We start from the raw sequence: 27,086 nt of genomic DNA, 5'->3' as shown, positions 1-27,086 counted from the left end.
CATAGCCCACAAAAGTGGGCCAGGACACGCGTTCTTAACATAAATAGATTGACTGCCTATTAAAATAGTTATATGAAAAACAGAGTCTCCTAACCTTGTACTCAAAATGTCCAGGATACAGTCCAAAATTACTCATACCAAGAGCCAAGAAAATCTCAACTCAAATGGGAAAAGATAATCAACAAACACTTAGTACTGAGATGACATAGAGGTTGAAATTATCTGACAAGGATTTTAAAGCAGTTACATAAACACTTCAACAAGAAATTACAAGAACTCTTTAGGCAAATGGAAAAAGTAAAAAAATATCAGCAAAGGAACAATAGATATGTAGAAGAACCAAATGGAACTTTTAGAAATGAAAGCTTTCACAACCAAGGCAAACAAACAAACAACAAAAATAACACTGGATGAGCTCAAGGGTAGAAAGGAAAATACAGAGAAAAGGATCAGTGACATTTCAGATAGTTGATAAAATTATTTAATTTGAATAAGAAAGAGAAAACAGTTTTATTATTATTATTGTTATTATTATTATTATTATTATTTGGCAGTGTCACATGGCTTGTGGGATCTTCTTTCCTCAACCAGGGATTGAACCCACTCCCCCTGGCTTAACCATTGGATTACCAGGGAAGTCCTGAATATAGTTTTCTCAAAAAAAAAAAAAAAGTGGCAGAGTGTCGGGACCTATGGGACAATAGCAAAAGATATAAAATTTGTGTCACCGGAGACCCAAGAGGAGAGGATACCCACTTTCAGCACTTCTATTCAACATAATACTAGACATCTAGTGAAAGCAACTAGCCAAGAAAAAGAAAATAAAAGGTTTATCTTTGTTCTTATATGACATGATCTTATATCAAGATAACCCTAAAGATTACACACAAATACAAAATAGACTGTCAGAACTAATAATAAGTGAATTCAGAAAAGCTGAAGAATATAAAATATACTCAAAAATCAGTTATATTTCTAATATACCAAAAATGAACTATGTGAAAAAGATTATGAAAACAATTCCACTTGTTTTAATAGCATCAAAAAGAATAATATACTTAGGAATTAAATTAACTAAAGAGGCAAAAAGTTTTGTACACTTAAAAGTACAAAATATTGCTGAAAGAAATTTAAAGGATACAAATAAATGAAAAGACATCTCATGCTTATGGACTGGAAAAATTAATATAGTTAAGATGTCAGTATTATCCAAAGCAATCTATAGATTCAATGCAATCTCATCAAAATCTCAATGGTGATTTTTACAGTAATAGAAAAAATCTGCCGTAAAATTCAAAATTCAACGAACTCCAAATAACCAAAAACAATCCTGAAAAAGCAGAAAGTTGGAGGTCTCATACTTGCTGATTTCAAAACTTTCTACAAAGCTCAAGTAATCAAAACAATGTGGTACTGGCATAAAGACAGACACACAGGCCAATGTAATAACATAGAGAGCCAAAAAATAAACTCTTGCACATGTGGTCGGATGATTTTCAACAAGGGTGGCAAAACCATTCAATAGGGAAAGGATAGTCGTTTCAGCAAACGGTGCTGGGAAAACTGAGTATCGACATGGAAAAGAATGAAGTTGGACACTTATTATACCATTTACAAAAATAAACTCAGAATGGATCAAAGACCTAAATATAAGGGCTAAAACTATAAAACTCTTAGAAGAAAGCATAGGGGTAACTTTATGACATTGAATTTGATAATAATTTCTGAGTTTGACTTGGATATGACAACAAAAGAAAAAAATAGATCAATTGGACTACATCAAAATTAAAAACGTCTGTACATAAAAGGACACAATCAATAGAGTGAAAAGGCAACCCATGGAATGGGTGAAAATATATACAAATCATATATCTGATAAAGGTTTCATAGCCAGAACATATGAAGAACTAGAACTCAACAACAAAACACAAACTACCTAATTCAAAAATGGGGAATGTAGTTGAATAGCTATATTTAAGTGGAAATTCAACAGAAATCTCTGAAGAAAATATGCAAGTGGTCAATGAGCCCATGAAAATATGCTCAACATCCTTAAATCATTAGGGAGACACAAATCAAAATTACAATGAGATACCACCTCACATCCATAAGACGGCTACTATCCAACAAACAGAAAATAAGTATCGGGGAGGATGTGGAGAAATTGAAATCCTGTCTGTTAGTAGGAATGTAAAAATAGTACAATTGTGGAAAACAGTGTATCAGTTCCTCAAAAAATTAAATGAAGAATTATCACATGGGCCAGCAATTCTACTGCATATATACTCAAAAGAATTGAAAGCAGGATCTTAAGTTGGTGTTTATACACTTATGTCCATAGCAGCATTATCCACAGTAGCCAAAAGGTAGAAGCAACCCAAGTATCCATCAACGAACGAATGGATAAGCAAAATATGGCATAGCCATACAATGGAACACTATGGAGCTTTAAATAGGAAGGAAGGTCTGACACATGGTACAACGTGGATAAACCCTGAGAACACTGGGCTAAGTGGAATAAGCTAGTCACAAAGGAACAAATACTGTATCCCACCAGGCTTGCATGGAATGGGGAAGGAGCAACTTCCTCAAATAAAAAGCAGAAAGTGTACTGAGCAGAAAATAATTTGTCCCCATAAATCCAAGGGGACCATGACCAAATGGCAAACACCCACAGGACCTCAACAGATCTGTGGTCACATTCTCACTCTTAGCTGTTCTGAGCAGCATCTGCTCAGAGCTAAACTCAGAGAAGTTCCTTTCTGGCTTTCCTTTCCAAATCTGTGGTTCCCACAGCAGCCAGTCTTATACCGCAGAGCCCTGTCCTGACTTGGGTTCAGAAAAGAGCATGGTGCAGACCCAGCAGACATTTCCCCAGGGTGAGGTGGGGTGGATCAAGGAAGAATCCATTTCCTTCTGAGCATCTGAATGAATACCATGGAAATCTGAGAGCTCCAGGGGCCACCATGGCCTCAGACTGTAAAGAGGAGAAGTCTAGCTGCTCAGAAGGAAGCAGATGCCTGGAGAAAAACATATGGGTGAAAAAAGTGTCCTCCAGGGTTCTCGGCGGCCTTCCATTCCCAGTTCTCATCCTTCCCAGGGTCTGACTGCTTACCCAACTTGGGCTCCATGAGCTACTGATGCATCCATATAATAAATTCCCTTTTCAAAGCTGCCTACACATTTCCCTTATTCACAAAGTTACAAACAATACAGATTAAAGGAGATTTCAGGACTTCCCTGGTGGCCCAGTGGTTAAGAATCCACCTGCCAACGCAGGGAACACAGTTTCTATCCCCAGTCTGGGAGGATACCACATGCCCCGGAGCAACTAATCCTTTGTGCCACAACTACTGGGCCTGTTCTAGAGCCCGTGCTCCGCAACAAGGGAAGCCACTGCAAGAAGCCTGAGCGCCACAACAAAGAGTAGCCGCCAGAGAAAGCCCAAGCCCGGCAGCGAAAACCCAGTGCAGTCAAAAATAAATAAGTAAATAAATAAATATATACACACATATATTTAAAGGAGATTTCAGAGTGTGGGTCAGGGAACGGGGCTGTTCTGTAGAGACCGGGTCTCCTACATCACCTGTGAAGTCTGCTGGGACCTGAGGCCCCGGATGTGCACAGTGCTCTAGAATGCCAAGTTACACCTCTATAGGGGAAAGAGTCAGTCTCAGAAGTTTGGTGCTAGGTTGCTTACTGGGAGAACACCCAGAGTCCACTCAACTCATGGACTAAATTCTGCAAACAAACCTCTCCCAGTTCTATCTCAAGGGCAGCCTAAATACTGTGGGTTCTCCAGAGCAGTCCCGATTTCGAATGTGTTGCCAATATCTGCTCCTGTGTCACCATTTTTGGTGAAGAAATGTGGTCACCATAAATATACTCCAACAGGATTCCAAGGATTTTTCAAAGACATCTCTCGTAGGTTCTCTTGGCTCAGCAAGTAAGTACTATGCGTACACTGGATACAGGAATTAGTGATCAGAAGCTACTGGACAGGGCAGCATGCATTCCACAGGGCCCAGGGAGCTGGTGCTGTTCGTTCTGAAGCCACAAAGCACCTGATCATTTGTGTGGGGCTAACTTTCTGTACAACATATTAAGCGTACAGAAAGAGAATTCTACTGTGCATAATTCTAGCTAGATGACCTTAGTTATTTATGAGCTTCAGTTTCCTCATCTTTATAATAATACAGTTAAAAATTACTTTCTTCATAAGTAAAGCACACTGCCTGGCATATCGTAAGTGATGGTAGGCAAATAGATGGTGCAAATGGAGGTTTAAAGCAACTGAATAGATTGCTAAACTTCCAAGAATGGTAATTTCTAGAGTTACAAATAGGCTTCAAGTGAGTGCTCTTAAAGGCTGTTTCCACATTTAAATGCTCAAGATCAAAGTATTCTTTCTTCTAAGATTTTCCCAGAAAGTTTCTCCTCTCCCACTCCTATATTCTACCACCCCCAATCACATTATCTCCATAAATAGTGCCCCAGTCCTGTTACTCAGATTAAAATCTAGTCACCCTGGCTCTTCTCTCTCTCTTAAGCCTTCCATCCAAACCACTGACAAATCCTGCCAGTTCTACCTTCAAAATTCACAAGGTTCTTAAGTTCATAAGGTTTAGAATGAGACCACTACACCCTAGTTCAAAGATGACAGTAACTTTAACACAATTAAAAGTTATCATCTTTATACTGCCTAATTTATAAGAGGAGATCAGAGCCACCCACTCCCCCCAAGGACACTTTCTTTGGGAAGTGCTGTTCCCTTTCCATGAGTGATGGTTCACTTAGGATGGGTGCAAGGGAGTAGGGTTGGTGAGCTGTAGGTCCCTCAGGAAGCTTGATGGAAGTGGTACTTTTTAAATAGAGTGTGAAACAGAGAGAGAATTATATTTCCAGGCCACTGCTCAGATATTCAGGAGCACTACCTCCTCAGGACACTTTTTAGATATCTGTAAAAATGGATATCGTAGGACCGTCTGTTTCAGTGTCTACCTGGTCTCCTAAATAGGGGATAGAGACTTGGCAGAAGTCTTGGCTAGTTCCATGCTGGTCTCCAGCACAAAGCATCAGAGAGAATGATGAATTCACAGTCAAGGTGGTGATGAATGGGAAGAAGAGGTCTTGGACTTGGAGATCCCATTTCTATGGGGATAGGTTTTATGGGTGTGCTGGCAGGTGGAACAGTTTGTGAATGTCACATCTCTGAGAATTAAAAAGGGATGTCTCTCTTTGGAAATACACGAGCATTGCTGACTGGGTGGGGCTCTAACCTATTCCCAGGCTGAACATGTCCCGAAGAGATTTTTATTGATTGGTACGTTTTAGTTTAGTTCTTTGTGAAGCATGTGAATACAAGTAGAATGAAATTCTTCTTTTAGGACTGATCATAAAATCAACTTGTCATGTTGATGTGGATGTAACTTATCATTTTTGAAGTTCCACTGGAATTCTCTTCTAGGAAAAAACATGTTTATGGAATCTTGTATAGTGCTTGAAAATAATACCTGTATGACATAGGATTAGTTTGTTTGAGGTCAAGAAAGAGACTTAAGGGATGAATCAGGCCCTGAAGCTCAGCTCCCAGGCCATTCTGTCCCTCTGGCTTATGTCCTCTCAGAGATTTGAACAGTCCTGGATGGTGCTCTTTGGAAATGAGCAGACACTGCTTCCTTTTCTCTAATCTGTGCAAAGGTCACCAGGATAATGCATCTACCAGGTTGAAGACCAGCTTTGGGAGAACTTGAGAAACACAGTGGGAGAAGACCAGGAAAGGAAGATTTCAGCTACATGGTCTGGCTGTGGGGAAAGGGTAAGATAAGTTGGGGCCAGGAAGACCCAGGGCCCACCTCAGGGGGCTCTGAGGCTGAATGTGAAAGCAGAAACCTTGGCTGCCTTGGCATCCAGTACAGCCCTAGGGTCTGGAACAACACTCATATAGGTTATGAGACATACAACTTACCTGTTGGGTGAATGAACGGAGCGTTCACACAAGCACATTGCTCTATGAGAAACTCCTCAACAACACCCCATTCACAGTAGGGCCGGAGAGGCTGAACACTTGTCACCTCGGGCCTGTTTCCTCCCCCTTTCAGCAGAGAACTCACTCAGCTTGTCTGAATTAGTTCACATAAAACAGGCTGATGTCAGTGGCTAAGCTTCAGAGGCTTCTCCTTCTTACAAGGGCACTTCCTGACCAGGAAGAGTTCATTATTTTATAACTGTTCAATTGGTTCCATTCAGCCTAAAAAATGAAGGGCATTACAGTGGCGTGGTGCTTCTAGAACTTTTTCACATGGGTCCAGTCCAGTTGTGCCAGGCCTTGGCCTACCTCTGGGTGTGCCCTGCAGCTTCTTGGCTGGTACTTTCTTCCTATTAAAGATAATTGTATATACAAGCCCTGAGTGGCTTTAGCGATGGGTGGTCCCTGTTCCTTGTTCATGACAGCAGCCCAATTCAGATCCTTCTACCCCCAGAAGGCTACCTTGGAGGACAGCTCTAGAGTCTAGTGAGGACTTGGGACAAGAAGAGGGAAGGGTAAAAAGAAGGCAGAGAACAAACCAAAGGAAGTAAAATCCATGAACGAGAGATAGTACAGTTTTTTGGAAAGAATCCTGCAAAGCGTTTAGAAAAATTGATTCCTGATCTGATACATCTCACTAACAGGCCAGCCAAATGTATTTTGTTGGACTCGTACAGCAGGTAATTAAGCTGACTGAACAAGACCTCAAGTTGCAGAATGAAACCCTCTGACAGTATTGATTCAACCTCATCCCCCAGGGTTCAGGACCCATCAGCCAAACAAATCCCATCAACCCTAATGATGTGTACTTTAGAAAGCCAAAGGGCTTTCTCCTTAAGCCTCTATGCTGACCTTTCCTCTTGGCCCAAGGCATTTATCCAGGTACACAGGGTGTATTAGGATTACGGGCTCCACTTTCTCCTGCAAGGAGGAAACCTAGGGAGGTTCTATCTTCTGTAACAGACCCAGCCCTCGAGCTGAGGCTGCCCTGAATGCCTTCGAGAGGTGGTGGCAATGATCAAGTGGCATTGATCACTTCAGCTGAAATCAAGGACAAGTTTTCACATCACCTTTCCTAACTGGATGATTCCCATTGGAGGGAAAAGTGCCCTCAGGGTCCACATACATAGTGAGTCTAAGCAAACAATGGTAACCTTATTTTGAAGAGATCTCAGCAATTGTCAGGGGTTTCCCAGGTGGCACGACTGGTAAAGGCCCTGCCTGCCAATGCAAGAGACTTAAGAGGCATGGGTTCGATCCCTGGGTCGGGAAGATCCTCTAGAGGAAGGCATGGCAACCCACTCCAGTATTCTTGCCTGGAGAATCCCATGGACAGGGGAGACAGTTCATAGCATCACAACAAGTTGACACAACTGAAACAACTCGGCATGTACACGCACACAGCAGTTGTCAGGGCTAAAGGAGCCGCCGGTGGTTAAGCACTCAAAGGTCTCTTATGACAATCCCAAGATACCAGTCATCTGTGGGCCTGACACGATGGAGACAAGTGTCTGTATCCAACAGAGCCATAAGCCATGAAACAGAGCCCAGAGCCCTAAGTCCTTCCCTTCTCTGAGTTTCCCCAGCATACTTAAGAGGCGTGTATGGCCTTTGATTTCTCTGGGGGAAATAAAGATCTCTGGCCTCTGCCCCAAGAATCTTACTCCATAAAGGAGCTGCATTAAGGACATAGCGGGATGGGAGAATCAGTATTCTATGTCTCATTGATTTACTCCTGCCTTGATGGTTTCCTATGGTGGCGATCTTGGTGCTTCATTATTTATGTAGACTTTAATTCTATCCTGTGCTTTCTGATTGATTCTTGGATGAAAGACTCAAGTAACATACACTGATAGTCAAGTGCATAATTTATACAAATTTTAGGTATATAATATGTAAGAGGCACAAAGGACCTGAAGCAGTGTAGGTAGACAAACATGAAATAAATTAACAAAATGAGCCTATCTTAGTATGTCAGATTACAATAGATAACACTAAAAACTGGAATAACTGTGCGTAATTTTTCCCCCCTCTTTGGTCACCCCACATGGCATGAGGGATCTTAGTTCCCTGACCAGGGATCGAACTTGCACCCCCTGCACTGGAAGCCCAGTCTTAACCATTGGACCTCTAGGGAAATCTGTTCCAACTTTAAAGGAATTTTTGTGTTATTTTAACTTAGTGCTTAAATTTGGGGCTCTGGAATGAATTAACAATTTTCCACTGAAATTAAACTTAATTATGTTTTGTAACTTAGGAGAATTTGCCCCAGATGAGGCTTTTTTTCTTTCCTCTTCTGATCTTTATGTTACAAGCATTTTCAGATTTAAAGTATAATGAATATGCATACATATGTGATCAAAATTTAGCAACTGCTGACATTTTGCCATGTTTGCTTTACCTATAATTGTTCTGCAAATGTTTTTGAAAATAAATTACAGACACATTGACATTTCACTCCTTAGGTTTCTCTGAAATTTTCTCTGAAAATATGACATTTTCCCACATAACTAGTATAAAACTATCACACCTAACAAAACCAATAGTCATTCCTTAAACTTATCTAATACTCAGTAAAAATCATATTTCTCGAGAATAAATTACTCAACCTACGGTTGGAGAAACACTGTAATCCAGGAGAGAACCTGAAGATATTATATTTATATATCTAAGACTCTATAATAGTTTCCCTGTTGAAAGAACCAAAATAGCTCCCTTACACAAGGGAAAAAAGTGACAGAAATTTTCATTTTGTTCAAAACAGTTTTAGACAGCATCAACAGAAACTTGTAAATTTCATTGCTATTGTCTGAGTGTGTATCAAAGTGAACAGGATGTTCAAAGTTCCCAAAGGGGACTCTTTTCCTTGGGCATCAGTAGGAGTCCCTGAACTGGAGACACAGTGTATCTTTCCTCTCCTCTTTAGATACACACCAATGTGTGAGGTACACTGATCATCAGTTCTCAAACTCTCAAGACCACTGCCTCCCAAAGAAAGTGACCTTCCTGGATTCTCAAAACCCACTAAGGATGGCTCTGGCCATCACCGCTCTGTGCTATTCTGTTCTCACAGCTGTGCTCCTTGGGGTCTCTGTGAAGCACTGAGACACTGGATCATCAAGGCCAGCAACCGACTCTCAGCTACATCCCGCTTACCTTCCTCCTCCTGGGTTTCCTCTGCTCTTACTCTCCATCAGCCCTCCCAACACGGGCACCTGCATAGCTCAGCAGGTGACATTTCCATTTGTGTTTACTGTGGTTATTTCTACTGTTTAGGCTAAAATCATGACTGTGGGTTTGGCTTTCAAAATAAAGGGAGAAGGGTAAGACAGTGGTTTATATCAGGAGCACTGACTGTCCCTCCCATCATGCCTTGATCCAAGTCAGAATCTAGAATCAGGTTGGGACTCTCTCCTTTTTTCACTGAAATGAACACACACTCTGAGTCTACACATATCATCGCTGGATGCACTAAGGGCTCCGTCACTGCCTTCTACCGTGTCCTGGAATGCATGGGATCCTTGGCCCTGGGAAGCACTGCTGTGGATTCCCCAGTCAGGAACCTACTTGACACCTTCAGTGAAGCCAAGTTCAGGCATGCTGGTGTCCTGCAGTATCTGGGTCACCTCCTTCCCTGTCTATCACAGCACCATGGTGACCATGCAGACCTTTTTCTTCTTGGCCTCCAGTGCAGGACTACCAGGCTCCATCTTTGCCACCTGAGTGCTACATCAATATTCTGCTGAGTACTGATGAGAAAACCTTGCAGGGTTTATTTTAGGGTCTATTTAAGAAGTAAAACAGGCCCTGGAGTCAATAAACATTTCAAACATTCATCTTATGGTTCTCAAATAAGATGTCTGATAGGTAGCAGACACATGAAAAAATCACCATTTTTATAGAGATAGTGATTTCAAACCAAATTTATAATTTCACCTCTTTCTCAGTTAGCAGAGGTTTTTCTCCTGTGTTCTCTAATATACCAGGGGCACAGCTATGCTCAGTCAACAGTTCTTGAAACTTCAAAGTTACTTTGGATATTCCACTCTACAAAATTAAATCTATTATCTCTATTATCTATTTACAGGTACAAAAACTTCATTTTACCCTTCAGTTCTTGAATGAATTTTCTAGCCAAGACACTGATAATTGGTACAATCTACCAGGTGGTCTACTATTAATATTTTAATTTGGTCCCAAAAAACCTTTAGGCAGCATCAATAGAAGTTAATGCTCATCCCTAAATAAAATGGCTTTTCACATACTAATATGGGGACTTTTCCCCCTATTTCTTCTTCTAATATATTTAGAGTTTTATTTTTACCTTTTAACTATTCAGTTTATCTGTGTTTGTTTTTGTGGTTTGTGAAGGAAGCTACACCATCCCTTTTTTTAAGAGAGAGAACTGGAGGGGGTGTGGTTTGCTATCTGTTCTGAGTGAGTCAGGTCTACTGAACAGAAGTGACTAAAGTGAAAGACTGAAGAGATTTTGGGGTCCAAAGCCCCAACTTTGGGGAGGCCCTACATGATGACAGGGCTGTTTATAAGCTGAAGATGTCATAAGCAAGGAGGGAACAGAATCGTAGTTTCCTGGGATCCTGGGAATCCTGTGGGATCTGGGCCACCCAGGGGTCAGTTACAGGACACACAAGATTAGAGAGACACAGAAGCGCATCAGACGGAAGAAATTCCTGCAATTCAGAGCCAGTCAGCATAAGAGATAGAGACGGGAGAGGCGGAGTCTGCCCTGAGCTCACACTGCCCACCCTCTGGAGGGACAGGAACATTCAGGATGTGAGGGAGTTGGAGGGAGTCTCTGCATTAGCCCAGGGTGGGGAGGATGAAACCTCAACAGTTACAGTAACATAGAGAATTACAGAAGCCATGTGTGTTCCCTTTATTGCCACGAGAGCAAATGATCATAAATTTGGTGGCTTTAAAACAACACAAATGCACTCTTTCATTTCTGTAGGTAAGAAGTCTGACACGGCTCTCCCTGGGCTGTGTTCCTTCCTGGAAGCTCCAGGACAGAATCCATTTCTTTGCCTTTTCCAGCTTCTAGAGACTCTTACACTCTTGTGCTCCAACCCTGCATCTCCCGGGTCATTCCTCAGTGGTCGTTATCTCCTTTTGATACTCTCCCATCTCCCTCTTCAACTTTTAAGGACCCTTGTGATTAGATTGGACCCACCCAGAAAATCCAGGACCAGCTTCCCTTCACAAGGTCCTCAACTTAATCACATCAATGAAAGTGATGTGACAGATTCACAGCTTCAGGGATTAGGTAACAGACATCTTCTGAGGACAGTTTCTCTGTCTACCACACATTGGAAAGGAAGAAGAAAAAAAAAGAATCCTCAAACTGCTATCCATCATACAGTGGAGAAATTGTGTTTCTGAGGCAGAAGCCGTCAGTGTATGTGGGATCTATAACTCCAGTCAGAAGGCTGCCTTAACAGGGAAAATAGCCACACTCCAAGAGGCCATGGCCCCACCTCTTCCTGATCAGATCTCTGACGGCTCCTCTCCAGGCAAGGCCGGGGCTCCAGCCTGTCCTTTTTAGGGTACAAAAATGCAGCTTCCACCAACACCAACCCTATCATGTCCTTGAAACTAATCTGTGTTGTTTCCTGTGAAGGACAGTTCACACAGCCAGGAAACGGAGTTTTTAGGATGAGAACCACTTCTCACTGGGAGGGGTGATGCTGTTGGGGAAAGGCCATGGTTAGGACAGTGACATGGGGGCAACTGCCCAATAGGAGCCCTCCAGGCTCCCCGGCCCAGTCACATGGTGGCAGTAGAGAAGTTTAGAAGACAAGGGTGGACGAGGAAGGAGCTCACTGCACATCAACGGAAGAGCTGTGGATGCAGAAGTGCTTAGAGAAAGCAACCCACAGGCTGCACAGGCTGCCTCCCCCTCAGGCCGGTCTGTCCTAAGAGACCTTCTGATGACAAGTGTGGGGGACTGAGAATTATGCAGCCTGGAGCCTGGGGCAGTAGGAAGCTGACACTCAGCGAAGAGGACACCTGGCGTTTTGATTGGCAGTTGCCTGACTGTTGTGGCTCAGCCTATCCCATTTGAGGGCCCGTTACTGGCTTGACACTGGGCATTGGTGGACAGTGAGAGACTAGCTCCCCTTGTGTTGTTCTTCCCTGGCATGTCTGTCATGGAATAAAATGAGCCCTGCCCAGCAAGCCCCTATTATTAAATGAAAACAGTACGTCCAAGAAAGGAGTAAACCAGCTATCAACGGACTCTCCCACCTGCGTGGAAGTGTGGCCTTGCGATGTGGGGTCTTCAGTATACCACTGTCCTGGAGAATGCCTGGGAAAGAGCTAAAGCATGTAGGGGGAAAACGAAAAAACAAAAAAACTCTGCCCATGAACAGAGATGCAGACTGGTGCTTGTCCTGTATGACACCCCCTGAACACACCTTGTTATATTTTCAGCAACTTGCAGCCAGTAGCCAACAGCCGTCAGTTGTGGCACCTGACCACTGAACAACCTGGATACAGTCCCAACCCCTTAGGGACAAACTGTGGCAGAAGACTGCTCAGGATTCACACGCTCTGTTCACAACCCACGGAAAAGGACCCTTTGGCAATGAACATCAGTGGAACCAATGATCAGTTCTGCGTCACACAGGTAAAGACCACAGCCACCTGCACACACCATCGCCCAGACTCTGGAGACCCCTTACCCTTGCCCCAGGGTTACCACTGGGAGTCAAATACAGTGATCCCCTTTCTGGGTACCACACAACAATTCCCACTTGTAGAACAGACGCAGGACATGCCATTTGAGAACTCCTAAACGTGCTGCTGCATATCTGAACTCCCTGAACACATCCAGTCCGACAGCGATCCCTCCCTCATGGTCACGAGTGCCAACATCTGGTATTAATGTGGTATTTCATGCCCAGTATCACCCACAGACAATAGAAGCCATGAAAAGATGAAGTGGACTCTTTTTTAAAAACTGGGGACATCATACGTGGACCCTAATTGTGGCAATTTTCCAGAAATGTACCACCATTTAAGTACACTATTTAATTAGGATGGAGGATGAGAAAAGGCCCACCCTGTCTGCAAGAGACCCCAGCCACACAATGAGACTTCTCCCACCTCCATTTTCCCCTCCTGCGCCCACCTGCAGGAACCCAGGCCACAGGGTCTGTGGGAGGCCAAGCAGAGCTGGGGACCAGGCAGTTTGGGGACATAATGAGCATAAGCATAAGGTGATAACTTCTAGGGTGGTCCTGCCAGCATGGCCAGCATGATCTGAGATGCCATGTATAATCTCCTAGGGATGAATCCATCCAGAGTAAGAAACAGCGAGGATTTTTTAAAGGGTTGAAACTCCCGTGCTGCAGGGACAGGTCATACAGATACTGACCATGGGGCCATGAAAGGACAGCTGTTCTGCTGGTGGGAGGAGACCTCGGACGCTCTGGAGGTCAAAGATGTTGCGGGGAGGGGGGAGGGGGGTACGGCATTTAGTGACTTGGCTGTCACCTGCAGGACCCCTGGCCCAGCCCGTCATCTCAGAATGCCTTGACAACCTCATCCCAGACCATCGCCATGCCTTCCGATCTGAGTCCTGGACACCCCCTCCTGGGACACTCTGAACTTAGGACTGACTGGGGAGGCAGAATGGCTTCCATCAAATGACAAAACAATATTTCCTAGATGCTGATATGAACTCCCTTAGCTTCACCTTATTACGGCTGGTGCCCTGTGGTTACTCTCTACTGTCAAAACAAAAACAAACCCCTCTTGTATGCTTCTTGCAGAACTGAACTGGTTGCTGGCTCTGTCAATGCCAGCCCCTACCTGGTCCTGCTGGTGGGACCACCTCTCCCTCTCTCCTGGTTTCTTACCCACCCACCTTGGACCTGAGCCGGGGAGGCCTCCGCCAGGGGCACTTACTCAGAACTCAGGTCCAGCTCCCCCTTCTCTGTACGTAGCAAGCAGAGGAAGCAATGTCCCTGGTGAACTGGGGGAAAGCAGGCACCCGCCTGTCATACACCAGTAACATGACGGAGCAGGGGAAGGGGCACTAGAGAGGGCTGGGGAGCAGGGAGACTTTTGCCTTGGGACACGGGGCTTCATGGGAGCGGGGCCTGTGAGGATGGCACAGACTGGGACCCAGTACAACCAGAGGAGGACATTTCTATGGGTGAGAAGAGGGGCAGGAGCTGGAGAGCAGGGAGGGCAGCAGACAGGTTTGACTGTCAAAGGGAAGTAGTTGGGGTGGGGCGGGGGGCAGGGGGAAGCAGGGTTTGAGAGCTTGCATGAGAGACTGCCTGCAGGGCCAGGGCAAAGGTGGGTCTGCAGAGTCAGGGCTGCAGTGAAAACTGGGGGGCTGGGTTGTGTGACTCGGACACATCTGCTCACTGAGAGGCCATTTACTAACTCTCAAGTGTCTCTGTCTTTCTCATCCCCAAGTCCAGGCCCTTGAAGGCCAGTGTGGCCCTTTGGAGACTGTCAGAACCCCATCAGTGGGAAGCATCTCCCCTGGCCTCTCTCCTCTCCAGCCCTGGTGATCACGAGTCTTGATTGAGACAGACTGTGAAGAATTCTACCACTTCCTCGCGATTGTTGCTGAAAGCAGAATCCTCATTCTGGAGAGGAGATGGGGACCAGAAAGACGGGGGGCAGAGGCTGCTTTTCACATCAACTGGATCACTCGAGGTGCTAGAGTCCCTGGTTTCCAACCAGACTCAGAGTGGACACCAGTGCTCTTACTGGAGCCAAAGGGCTCCAGCAGCGGCTGGGAGACACCATCACTGAGGGTGGACACGCCTGCCCACAGGCCATTTCCATCAACCTCCCCAGGGGACTTACATGGCAGGTGGTCACCTGGGTCCAGGCGTCTTGTCTGTAAATGAAGCACTGACCTTAGCCGTCAATCTGCTGTCTAATCTGAAGGCCCCTTCTGGCTCTGCAGTGTGCGGAAAGGGTCTGACAGCAGAGCTGCCCTGGGAATCTCCTGAAGCCCTGTCAGGAGGCCCCAGTTCAGTAGGTGTGGGCGAGGCCCGGCCAGAGGATGGGTGAAAGGGCCCTGGTGAATCTGAACTGTGGTGAGTGGGCACCGATGCTGACAAAGCCAGGGAGTGTGCGGGGAGTGAGGCTGCAGCATCACACCAGCTCAGGGCTGCCCTCGGGCAAGGCTGCTGTCACTCGTTACAGGAGAACCGGCTGACAACTGGAGAGCCACCACAGTCCTGGGGAGGGGCGTGCCCACGGCATCCTGGGCATCCCTATTCTTCACCGGTTCAATCCTCTTCCAGGGACCTCTGTGAAGACACCACGGGCATGTCTGGCACAACCAGAGCCCAATACCGTTCTCCATTCCAGCTGTTCACGTGGTGGAACCAGTCAGGGAAGCTCAGCCTTGCCCCTTCTTCTGGAGGCACCTGCGGCCCTCTGCTCAATGCTCCCTAGAATCTCTGAGGGTCCTTGGACTGGCCCCCTGAATCCTTGGGCACAGTCCCCCGGGAACCCTTGGGCCCCTGCTGTCCTTCCTGCATGCAGGTCCAGAGGCCAGTTCTCTTGGCACCCGCTGACAGTGAGGCAAGCAAGGTGAGTTTCTTTCCCCTCTCCCTCCAGCCTGCTCCAGCATGGCCACTGTATGTGGACTGCAGTTCAGAGACCCCCAAGCCCACTCCCTCAGTTGCATACCCAATGAGGGGAGGGCGTCACCAGAGGCCACCCAGCAGGGTAGAGCTGGAACAGTTCCTACCCTGAGGCCCAGAGAGGCCAGCACCGCCCTGGGGCAGAGCTGGGAAAGAAGCAGGTCCACGGAAGATGACTCATGGGGGAAAAAAGCGGTCACTAGCAGTTTGGAGCCTCTGACCAGGACAGGAGAAATGGAATGACTTCCCCCACGACACAGGAACTTCACTTACAGCCCAACAGACCAAAGTCAGACTTACGGAAGAATGCCAGAAGTCAGCAAGATGGATGGAAGGCTCTTTACAGATCCCCTAGTCCACCATTTTACAGATGGCAACACTGAGGCCCAGAGTGGCTCAGGCACGTGAAGGCAAGGCTCAGGCAAGGAGAAGTCAGGGTCTCTTTGCCTCAGCGTCGAGGAGGTCATCCAAGACTAGCCTGGAGAGTGGTGGGGGACAGACCACCAGCTCCAGGGCCACACCCGTCACCCTCACCCCAGTCAGGACTCCAGCAGCATCTCCCAGGAGAAACTGGACCTCATCTCCTCAAAGAGTCAGAGTCACCTCCAGGGCCCATCCTGCCTTCTGCCCCCTGGGCCAGGCTGGGCCAGGCCCGGGCCGAGGGCATTCCACATCAGCCCTCTCAGCACTGCGGTGTGTCCAGGAGAAGCCGAGCTACCATGGCTCCCTGGAGCTCCAGCGGCTGGGCAGGTGATGCAGCCTCATGTCCTCCTTCTGGATGTGCTCGTAGCAGGACTGGCAGGAGAGAGGCGAGGCTGGAGCCAGCTGGCCTGCCAGCCCCCAGCCGCGTGCAGAGGCTTTAGGGCCTAACACGGGTGCACCCGCTCCCAGGTCTAGACCACTGTGTCTCCAATTCAGCCCTCAGCCACAGTCTGCAAGGAAAGGGGTCCTTCCCTCTCCTCCTGTGCTCAGGGCCGCAGCCTGGAACACACTCAGCCCTGGGGAGCCGAGGGCCGGGATGTGCTCTGCCCACTTTCCCCCACTCAGCCCCTTTTAACGAGGGCTGGAGCAGGGGCTCTGTGAGGACCCCTCCCACGGAGACACACACTAGCTGTGAATTTGAGCGCATCCCCGTGATGGTGTCTGGGGCAAAAGGGGTCTGCCCCAGAAGCCAGGGCATTCCTGCCTTGGCCAACCGCTTCCATCCCTCACCTCCAGGGCCGTGAGCAGGAAGTCATACAGGCCTCCCGTGTGGAGAGGGTCCATCATGTCACGGATCAGGTGGATCTCGGCTCCCAGGTGCTGGATTCTGGAGCACCGCCACCGCCACCACAAGAGGGAGAAGGGGACTCATCAGGACAGGCGCCCAGCAGCTGGGAAGGAGCCCTAGTCTGGGTGGCTAGACACCTGGGCTGTGGTCCCCGCTGTGAGTCGTACCCATGGGACCCTGGGTGGGCCTTTCTGGGCCTCAGCTTCCCCATCTGTCCCAAGAAAGGCTGTGCCCATAGACTGTAGTGTTCAAAGGCTTTGCAGTATGTCTTGGTTGGGGGCAGGCAGGGTGGGAAGGGAAGCTCCTGGGCCCACCCCCAGCTGGGGCTCACTGGGCACGAGACACCACATAGATGAGCAGCGGCAGCAGGTCGTCCATGGGCAGCTTGTGCTCCCGGCCCAGCACCCGCGACACAGTGGCCTCGATTTCCCCGTATGTCCGCTCCAGCACCTCCAGCTTCTCCCGGGGGTCCACCGTGGTGCTGCAGCAGGGTAACTGGCTCCAGATCAAGGCCCTCAGGTTCAGTCCCAAATGGGGTCCCCACACTCCTGCCTCCCACGCCCCTCTCCCCAGGCTGCGGACTCACATCATCTTCTGCAGGCACTCCGTGGCCGACAGGAAGCACTTGTCTCTGACCAGGGAGTATCTCTGTGTGGTCGAGGGAGGGGGTTAGATGAGGCCTCCCCTTCCCAGGGCTGGGGCTGGTCCCCAGGCCCCTCACCACCCACCCCTTCCTCATCACTGGCTTCAGCACAGCTCTGCCCAGAGGGCTGAGCGAGCCAGGGCAAGTCGCAGCTCCACTATAAGTGTCAGTTTACTTGACTGTAAAGTGGGGTAAACGGTCTCCAGGAGGTGGGAGCATCAAGGTGGATAGAGGAGAATCATAACAGCCAATGGTCACTGGGTGCTGCCCAGTTCTAAGTGCCTCGGTCAACAGCTGCTGAATCCCAGGGCTTGTTGAAACACAAATTCCAAGTTCCCTCCCTGAGTTTCTGACTCAGTACTTTTGGTGTGGGTCCAAGAATTGGTCTTTCTAACTAGTTCCCAGCAACGCTGATGCTGCCAATCCAGCAAGCACACTGAAAACCAGTGCCTCCTCTGTTCCAGCCTGCCCCCTCCTCCCGCAACAATCGCATGAGGCAGGACTAGTACTGCAGCAGTAGGTGCTTCCACAGATGGGGAAACTGAGGGACAGAGATCAAATATTCCACCCACAGCCATACAGTAAAAGGCTGGAGCCTGGGCTTGAGGCTGGTCACTGTGGCTGCACACTCACCCACATGGAAAAGCAGAACAGTGCAGAAAGCCTGCCGTCTTCTCCCTCACCCACCTCTGCGGCCTGAGACCGTGACTACGAGGGCAGCCCGGGGCCCAGCTGAGGCTCAGGCCTCCCTCTCCTGGGCAGGTAACCGGCCCACCCTCTCACCTGATTGGTCGTCAGTGTGAGGTCCTTGAGGGGCCACAAGTGCCTGAAATAAGACGGGAGATGGGAAGCTTTGCCCTCCGAGTCAGAGGGCAAATTCCCTGCATCCCCATGTCCCCCAGGAGGGCTGAGCACGGGAAAGGGGCTGGGGATGCACAATGGCATCTGGGAGGACTTGTGTGGAGCCCAGGCTATAGGAGGCCAGGAGGGATTCCCTGAGAGGGCAGCCCTCCATGCAGCCCCAAAACACAGTGAGCAGAGAGAGGGATGGTGCTGCAGGCCAGGGGACCCTCCTGCACAAAGTCCTGGGGGTCCATCCAGAGAGCTCAGTTGTGGAGACTGATCCAGGGGCTCGGTGAGCTGGCACAGGCTGGCGAGAAGTAGGGATGCCATTCAAGGAAAGTAGAGCCAATGAAGCAGGGAGGCCAGCACGGAGGAGGTGGCACTGAGGCGGCAGAGGAAAACCCTTGGGAAGCTGTGGACAACCAGGTCTCTGGGCTGATGACTGGGCAGATGCAGGAAACATTCACCACAACAGAAAGGGGAACAAGGGTTTTGGGGGAAGGGGGGATAGGAAGCACCATTACCTTGAGAAAAGGGGGACCAGGTATGGGAGGCAGGAGTGCATTCATACCCTCAACACTCAGATCAAAGGGGCATGGAGGATAAAGGATGTTCTGATTACTGAGGGTAGAAGGGAGGCCCTGACCTGCTTCCAGAACAGTCCTCGGTTTCCCCCTTGAGGATCATCCCTCTCCCACTCTCAGTCCAAGAGCTGGGAGCAGGTGATATTACCCCAGCCCCAGCAGTAGCTACTGAGGTCAGCCTGGCCAATCTGGGCCACAGCCGGCATTCAGGGGTACATTCAAGAACCTAGCCATGCCAGGGAGGAACTTTAGAGGCTCTGCTAGAGCTGTTGGGAAGGAGGCTCCAACTCCTTGTGGGGACTGAGCTGGGAGAGTCTAAACCTCAAGTGACTAGTGCTGTCTGTCACCGCACGGGGAAACCAGAGACACACCAACAGAGAGAGAGAGGGGTCGCTTCCTTTTTCATGCAGCTGAACACCTAGATCCAGCCATACCTGAATCTAGCCGTCCTGGCCACACCCTAGAACTTCATGGGTACATAAGCCAATTAACCTCTTCCCTTTTTCTCTGAAGACTACTGGAGTTGAGTTTGCATCCTCTGCTACGTAAGAACTCTGGCCAAGGTGGCATGGTGGGGAGGCTTACTTCTGCACATCCAGGAACTCAAGCAGCCTGGCGTCAGGGAAGAGGCTCAGGTGGGCGATGCCCTGGCTGTAGAGGCTGTCTTCTCTCTCATGAAGCAGCAGGTAGAGGGTGAAGAGCTCCGAGTAGAAGCTGGGCAGCATGAGCGGGAGCACCAAGCTGTGCACCCGCAGGTCCCTGAGTGAGAGCCACCAAGATGGCTCAGGGTCAGCAGGGCGCGTGTGGGCGTCTACTTGGGCTGCCCCTAAGAGCCCACAGAAATCCGCATTCCACCTCAGCGTGCCTGCCTCCAGCCTCCCCCATCCCTGAGAAAACCCTTCCCAGCCCCATTCTCAGTCATCTCACAATCAACTGACATCTGTGACCACCTCATGCTCTCATTCAGCTTTGAGAACCAACATGGCAAGCGAGGTTGGGTTTTGATCCGCACTTGACTGAAAGCAAAACCTGGCCCTGATAGATGGGTGACCTGCAGCAAAGCTGTCAGCAGTCATTCCAGGCTAGTCCAATTCGGCCTCCTAGCTTTCTGTGCTTGCTAGGACTCAGGGGGAAGTTCTCCCTAAGGTCTAACCCTGTTTCCCAGGCCTCCTGCAATGCAGTAACAGAAATCCCTCTCTGATCAGGAGCCCAGGGCCTGGGATCTGAAGGCAAGTTGTGAGGTTTGGTCTCGGGGGTACTGGGCCAAGAGATTTAATGACCCACTTAATTCCTGCTCTGTGTGACCTCAGGCTCAGCCTCTGCCGGGCCTCAGTTTCCCCATCTGTGCACAGGAAGAAGGAGGTGCCTGAGGGAGCGGCTCACCCTCCAGGCACCTCAGAGATGAAGCTGGGATAATGTGTTCAGAACAAAGGTGCATTTGATGCATTGTGACAGTGTCCCTTTCCAGGCTGCTCAAGGAACAGAGATCACAGGTCTTTATGATTCCTGAATGGTCAATGAACAGGGTGTGGTCAACAGCATGAATCCCCAACATTGCCTCAGAAACACCTCTCTTCCCTGAGGGAAGTCCCAGAAGCAAGGTACAAGGATCCCCTGGACCTGAGCCTGGCTGCACCAGCAGAGAAGACCCCACAGACTTCCTGGGGGCAGTCACCTTGTCTCTGCATCTTCATCCTCCTCTGGGGCCTGGCCCTTGCGCTGTAAGGCAACCTGCAGCAGGCCCCTGAGAAACCAAAGAGAGGGGCGGTGTGGCTGCCATCTCCCACAGAACACGTCCCCAAGGCCAGGCAGGTGGGTTCTGCTCCCAGAACCATGAAGCACGAGGCCAGCAGAGCCCAGCTGCCAAACCTCAGCAGTGAGGGGGATGGGAGTACAGGAGGTCCACGGGAGTGTCCTGGAACCCGGACAGAACGAACTACAGTGTTGAAGGTTTCAGTTTATAACGTTTGATGGGGCCACAGCTCAGCCAGGACAGGACAGGAGATGGGGTGTGAGTCCAGGTCAGGATCAGCCTGCAGTGGGGTTAAAGCCAGCCCAGAGCCTGGCTGGGGCTTGGACTCTGGCTGCAATCAGGCCTTGTTATCACCTCCCCACCGTCTCACTCATATGCTCACCAGTGGCACACTAAACAACCCATCCTCTGTTTCTCTCAATCCAGACCCAAGGCAGAGGCACCATTCCTACCCAGCGCAGCAGGCAGAGCTGAGGCTAGAAAGGGCAGAGCCCCCCGCCCTGGGGACAGGGCAGTGGTTGTCCCCAAGTGCCACCAAGCTCACCTGTAGGCAGCCCAGAGCTCCTGGGCATGCTGCTTCACCTCCTCCTGCGCCAGCCCCTGTAGGTGCTTGTTGGCCCCGATACCTGCGTATGTGGCCTGGAAGGTCAGCATCAGCGTCCGGAGCAGCTTCCCCAGGGGATGCAGAGAGTTGCTCAGAGCCTGGGCAGGGGCGACGGCCACAAAGAGATGCTCAGCACCAGGGCAAGACCCCGCTTCTCAGACAGGAGCCACCGCGGCCTCTCAGCAAGGCCTGTCCCCTGTGGTCAGCACCCTCCCCTGCGGCCTCACCTTCCTGAGGCACTGCTGCAGGGCCTCAGGCTCCCGGTGCTGCAGCAGCTCCTCCAGGAGGTCCTCCATCCTGCCCGCCTGGTCCTCGGGGCAGGTCCTGGGGCACCACACACAATGTCTCACCCATGCCCGGGCCCACCCCCTCCAGAAAGCCTTCTTCCCCCTCCCCACCCACCCAGAGCCCACTGCCCCCAGCCCTGGGTCTGGACACCCCGTGGGCACACACACCCCACACGCCTGGGCCTCACCTCTCACAGCACAGGTACTCCTGCGACTTGCGCAGCTCCCTTGAGCTCTGCACATGGAAGCCCAGCAGGGCCTCCCGCAGGTCCCCAGGGCAGCCGGCACGAACAAAGTCCCGGAAGGGGCCATAGACACCCTGCCAGCGGCTCTCCACGGGGAAGACGCCCTGACCCAGCTGCCTGCGATGGAGGTGGTGGGAAATGTGGACAGGGAGGGAGCCATGTAGGACCCTGTCCAGCCCTTGGAAAGGTGGGGATATCCAGCCTGGCCAGAGTTAGAGCCCCGGTGGGGTGGATGGACTGGGGTATGCAGAGGGGTCTGACCTCCAAGACTCCAGGAGGAGAAACGGGAGGCAGAGAAGGGTCAGAGAGAATCTACTCCACAGTAGAGAAAAGAGACAGGGGCACACAGAGCCCTGGAAAGGAAACAGAAAGATCTGGAGAGCTGGAGGCCAAGTCCAGAGACTGGGGTCTTGGCCTAAGAGAGGCGAGGGCCCAAAGCCCAGGGCTCCCCAACTCTCCCTCCTCCCACACCTGGTTCCTTCCTGAGCTTGATCCTGTCTTGGTCACTAGGCCCAGGAGTCTGGCTGTGTGTGTGTCTGGTGAGCACTGCCCTCCCCTGTCACACTGACAGATATCCCTACACCTGTACCTAACCTGGGCTCATGCCCCTAGGGTATGCCATCCACTTCTAGCTCCTGCTATCAGAGAAAAACAAACATGCTGGGATGACATGTCAGGTAAATCAACTTCTGAAATGCTGGCTGGCACCATTAGAACCACCAACCACATCTCAACAGACATTACAAGAGTCACCACTTGAACACCTGTTTTCCGAAGGAAGAACTCTGTCCCCAGAAGGAAGAAGTCTATCCACTTCTCAAATGCCCCATGATAAGGAGTGTGAATCCACTTCCAAGTTTCCCTTTTCACCCTGGCTGCCAGGGAACTCAGAGTCAGGCTAATGCTCAATTATAGTGCCTATCTGCACCTCCTTTTCTTTTAAGCTCAACTCATACTTTAGTTGTCTATTTTATTCTCCTTTGCTTAACTATCTTGTACTTTCCTAGAAAAAAAGCAGAGTCTAAGCAAAGGCTATACATAGCATTTTTCTTCAGTTCTGTGGCATGTGGAGTTATCACCACATAGCCCTTGATTCCCAGAGTCTCTGATAAGGGTTGTGTGACCTGAGTTTTCTGAACTCTCCAAAGAGCTAAGAGGAGGTACAGAAAAGCCCTTCTAACGAGACCTGAGTCTTTGGGGTAGAAACACAGGCACCCACAAGCACAACCCCCAGAAAGGCTCCAGAATGCACAGGCCAGATGGTCAGGCTCTCACCTCTTGCAGGTACTGCTTGGATCTGGAGGGAGGGCAGCTGTGTCCAGCACACCCTGGGTATGCAGTCCTCTCCCTGACACGCTGCCAAAAGAGCCCTCCAGGGTGAAGCCATTGGGGAAGGTGACCTTGCCCTGGAAGCCGGGAGAGGAATGCAGGGATCTGTCCATTTGTCTGTTCAGCTGCCCTTTCACCCAATCATGACAGGCCTCATGCCCATCATCCTCGGCCACAAAGGCTGGAAACGGACAGGTGGCCTTCCCACCATCCATTCAATCTGCCCCACCCCAAGGGGCTCATAATCCTTCACCCCTGCAGGAGCTCTGACCGAGAGCTGTGCCCACCACCAAGGGACTTGTCTCTGAGGTAGAAGATGGCAAGGGAGTCAGAGTAGGGACTCAGAGGTCAGAATAGGGGGACCACCACAGAGGCTGGGAGCAGGGAATAAGTCCAGAAGTAGGCAGTGGCCTTAGGGAGGGCGTGAGGTATTACTGGCCCCAAGAAGGGGCAATTCCTTGCTGCACCGGACTGTCCCATTCACAGCATTCTTGGTCTCTATCCATTAGATGCCACCGTACCCTCCAGTCATTACAAAGAGAAAACATCCCCATATGTCCAAAGGCTCCAGGAGGGATACAACTGCCTTCTCCTGGGTCAGCTCGGGCAGAAACTTCCTGAAGGACAATGCCTTCAGGGGATCCCACTCAAGGCACTGATGGTGCTGGTAGAGGGGGTGGATCCCTAATTCTGGAGCCAGTGGGGGAACAAGAGACCACCAGGCCCTCTGCACCCAAGGCAAGCCTGCCTATGCCCTCTTGACTCAAACCCAATCAAACTGCACCTTTGTGGCAGAGAAAGGTCGCTGCACATGCCCCTTAGATATAGTGGAGATGGGAGAGGCCCCCCTACCTTCTCCACCCACCCTCAGTCCTGGGTCTAAGCAAGGAGATTATAGATTCTGGCCAAGGTCACAGCGCAGAGTGGAGGAAGGTCTCAGTAGCTCTCACCTTCCCCACGAGGGTCAGGTCCCTGGTAAAAGTGCCCTCGTATAAGGAGTCATCATCAGAGAGAAGGATCCCTGGGCCCTAGAGAAGGAGTGGGGAGGGTAGGAACAGTGGGTTAGGAAGGGCCAGAAGGCTGGGGGTAGAGAGAGGAGAAGGGTCCTGAGCCCTGGCACACCTCCTAGGACTGTGCCCAGGTGGGATGCCAGCCCTTGGACTGCACAAACCCCATGCACCTCGATCCTGGGTTACTCTGACTGACACCCTCAGACCTGGCTTCTCCCCTCCAGCAGCCTCTCAGGAAGTTTTCTGGGGGACCCTTCCTTCCCACCTACAGCTCAAGAAGTGCTGGGCTTTTCCTGAACCATCTCCACTTTCCTGTCACTGATGCCAGGGGCAGCGGAGTTCATCAGGCTCCCTTGCGGCTCTGGTTGCCAGGAAGCTTCAGAGCCAAATGGGATACAATTTGTGTTCTTATTTTTAAATCTATTTTATGTGCCTATTCTTATCTTTTCTTCCTCCTTCAACTCCTTCCAGAACAAAGTGTAGCTAAACAAACAAGCCACAATATCAATAACAGCCATCAGGCCGAGCCATACTATGTGCCAACCACCTGGCAGGGTGTAGGTGAGACAGAAGGTGGGGGTTGATATGCCCACGCTCAGGATACCTGGGCTTGAAACTCATTTCTGTCACTCAACAGAATGTGACACTAGGCAGGTTCTCTGACCTCTCTGAGCCTCACATTTGTCACTTGTACACTAGAGACGACGACACGAACCCCAGGGCTACTGGGAGGATCCCACGAGACCACGCTGGGAGGCCTAGCCCAGAGGTAGGCACCAGGGTTTCCCTGGTGGCTCAGCTGGTAAGGAATCTGCCTGCAATGCAGAAGGAGACCTGGGTTCCAGGAAGATCCCCTGGAGAAGGGAATGGCAACCCACTCCAGTATTCTTGCCTGGAGAATTCCAGACAAGACAGAGGAGCCTGGCGGGCTATAGTCCATGGGGTCACAAAAGAGTCAGACATGACTGAGTGACTAACACTCACACTTTCTTTTTTTCAGGCACCCAGTTAGTGGTCTATAAATGTGGGCAGAGGAGGCTGCTGGCATTCTCATTACCATTCACTTCATTATTGCTATTCCAGTGAGTCATTATAATAAGTAGGTAACCTGAGCTGCTGAAGAGAAAACTGAGGTTGGGAGGGGCAGGGACTCAGCCAAGACCAGGGTAGGCAGGTGGCAGAACTGGATTCTGGCCCAGGGTTGGGCTCGCTCTAGCACATCAGAACCCTGATTCCTGCCCCATCCACCCCTGACCAGCTTCAGTTCAGCTCTGGGGCCCCAGAGCAGGGAGAGGGTGGCTCAGGACACATGTGGGTCACCGTACTCACCACCATCTTGTCTGCCTGGAAGGTGCCCTGGTAGCAGACACCCGCCTGGGTGACCATGACCCCTGGGCCATGGCGCTGGTCAGCCTGCCACATGCCAATATAGCGCTCACCCCTGGGGGGTGGGGGGGAGAGAAGATGGCCGGAGTTGGATCAGAATTGTTCCCACGTACCTTCTGTGTGCTCTGCTGGCATGGGACCAGGGGTGGGGGGGCAAGGGGCAGATAAGGAGCCAGGACATGAATTCACTCAAGTCAGACATGGGGAGGTGAGATTAGGACTGACAAGAGGAACAGAGGGTGGAGGAGAAAGGAGGCCTGCCTGGGGGAGGGCATCCTGCAGGCTTCTTGGGAGAGGTGGCAGGAAGGACAGATGGAGTGAGAGCGCCACTGTGACACATGCAAAGCCATGGCGGTACCAGTATATGTCAGATATGTGGGGACGTCCAGTGGCCTAGAGGGCTTCCCTGGCGGCTCCACTGGTAAAGAATCCGCCTGCTAATGCTCGATCCCAGCGTTGGGAAGATGCCCTGGAGAAGGGAACGGCTACCCATTCCAGTATTCTGGCCTGTCCATGGGGTCGCAGAGTCAGACACGACTGAGCGACTTTCACTTCACTTCACTTCAGTGGTCTAGAAGGCTGGGGGGTACACAGGTGTCATGGCACGGATGAGTTCAGAGGAGCAGGAAAGGCCTCGGATGCCAGGCCAAGGACACTGGGCTTTGTCTCAGCCCAGAGAACCTGGAAGGGCTGTGACCCTTTGAGGGGACCAGATCTTGGGGGCACAAACTCCTCTCTGACAGAGCAAAGGGCTGGAGTTGGGCAGGGGGGCGCATCTGCAGTCAAGGTCAGGGTCCCTCAACCTGAGCCTCAGCAGCAACTGAGGGCGTGGAGCGGCAGTGAGGGGCTTCAGAAAGACTCTGGGAGACAGACAGAATGGACCCACTGATGACAGGGAACCCACGCCTAGAGGCATTTGGTCTGTGAGGGTGAGGGTCCTCTCTCCCCTCAATCCTGCTGGGGCTGCTACAGAGTGCTCACCTGTCGCTGTCCTCCTCGACACCGTAGCCACTCCGCTGGCCCCTCTCCCAGTGGCCTGTGTACCGCAGGGGGCGAGGGGCCTGTGGGGCACTCTCAAGGACCCCGAATCCATGGCGCAGGCCCTCCTGGAAGTAGCCCTTGTACACCTCGCTGGTGCTGTACCTGAGGAGGGTCACCAATGGCTGGCCCTGCCTCCCAGAGGACATGCCCAGCCCACAAGGCTGCCCCCCGTCAGATGAGGGTCACTTACTCACAGATGCCATAGCCGCACATGCTGCCTTCCCGCCAGTGGCACTTGTAACAGTCAAACTTATCCTCGGAGGCCTGGGGCACCAGGCGGATGCCAAAGCTGCCAGTGTGGGTGGGCAGAGAGGGCGGTCAGCACTGGGGCCACGGCCCTGCCCCAGACACCTGTCACACCCCCTCCATGCCCAGGAGTGTCCCTGCTTCCGAGGGGCCTTCGCAGACAACGAGGAGAATCTTAC

At 50.4% G+C, this 27,086-nt stretch overlaps 1 protein-coding gene across 28 annotated transcripts in view; it reads right to left on the bottom strand.

Annotated features, from left to right (window-relative positions):
- ALS2CL (ALS2 C-terminal like) overlaps positions 1 to 27,086 on the bottom strand; it is an 87,519-nt gene that overhangs the window by 47,710 nt on the left and 12,723 nt on the right. For 16 of the 28 annotated variants that reach the window (XM_055558533.1, XM_055558534.1, XM_055558522.1 and 13 more), the window contains exons 12-26: positions 26,852 to 26,950; positions 26,602 to 26,763; positions 25,564 to 25,675; positions 24,175 to 24,252; positions 23,171 to 23,301; positions 21,839 to 22,012; positions 21,591 to 21,687; positions 21,304 to 21,461; positions 20,682 to 20,921; positions 19,592 to 19,765; positions 18,363 to 18,405; positions 17,523 to 17,584; positions 17,268 to 17,417; positions 16,879 to 16,975; positions 14,876 to 16,461 (exon numbers count right to left, since the gene is read on the bottom strand). In XM_055558533.1, the coding sequence (XP_055414508.1) occupies positions 16,381 to 16,461; positions 16,879 to 16,975; positions 17,268 to 17,417; positions 17,523 to 17,584; positions 18,363 to 18,405; positions 19,592 to 19,765; positions 20,682 to 20,921; positions 21,304 to 21,461; positions 21,591 to 21,687; positions 21,839 to 22,012; positions 23,171 to 23,301; positions 24,175 to 24,252; positions 25,564 to 25,675; positions 26,602 to 26,763; positions 26,852 to 26,950 (1,858 nt within the window). In that variant the 3' untranslated portion in view covers positions 14,876 to 16,380. Of the gene's footprint in view, positions 1 to 1,084; positions 16,462 to 16,878; positions 16,976 to 17,267; positions 17,432 to 17,522; positions 17,585 to 18,362; positions 18,865 to 19,591; positions 19,766 to 20,681; positions 20,922 to 21,303; positions 21,462 to 21,590; positions 21,688 to 21,838; positions 22,013 to 23,170; positions 23,302 to 24,174; positions 24,253 to 25,563; positions 25,676 to 26,601; positions 26,764 to 26,851; positions 26,951 to 27,086 lie in introns of those variants that run through there. The other 12 variants (XM_055558528.1, XM_055558540.1, XM_055558542.1 and 9 more) reach the window with 12 other exon arrangements.

The sequence above is a fragment of the Bubalus kerabau genome, chromosome 20 (genome assembly GCF_029407905.1).
Source record: "Bubalus kerabau isolate K-KA32 ecotype Philippines breed swamp buffalo chromosome 20, PCC_UOA_SB_1v2, whole genome shotgun sequence".
In the NCBI taxonomy this organism is placed as follows: domain Eukaryota; kingdom Metazoa; phylum Chordata; class Mammalia; order Artiodactyla; family Bovidae; genus Bubalus; species Bubalus kerabau.
Note: the sequence above shows the minus strand (reverse complement) of the source record. Positions and strands in the feature narration are given on the sequence as shown.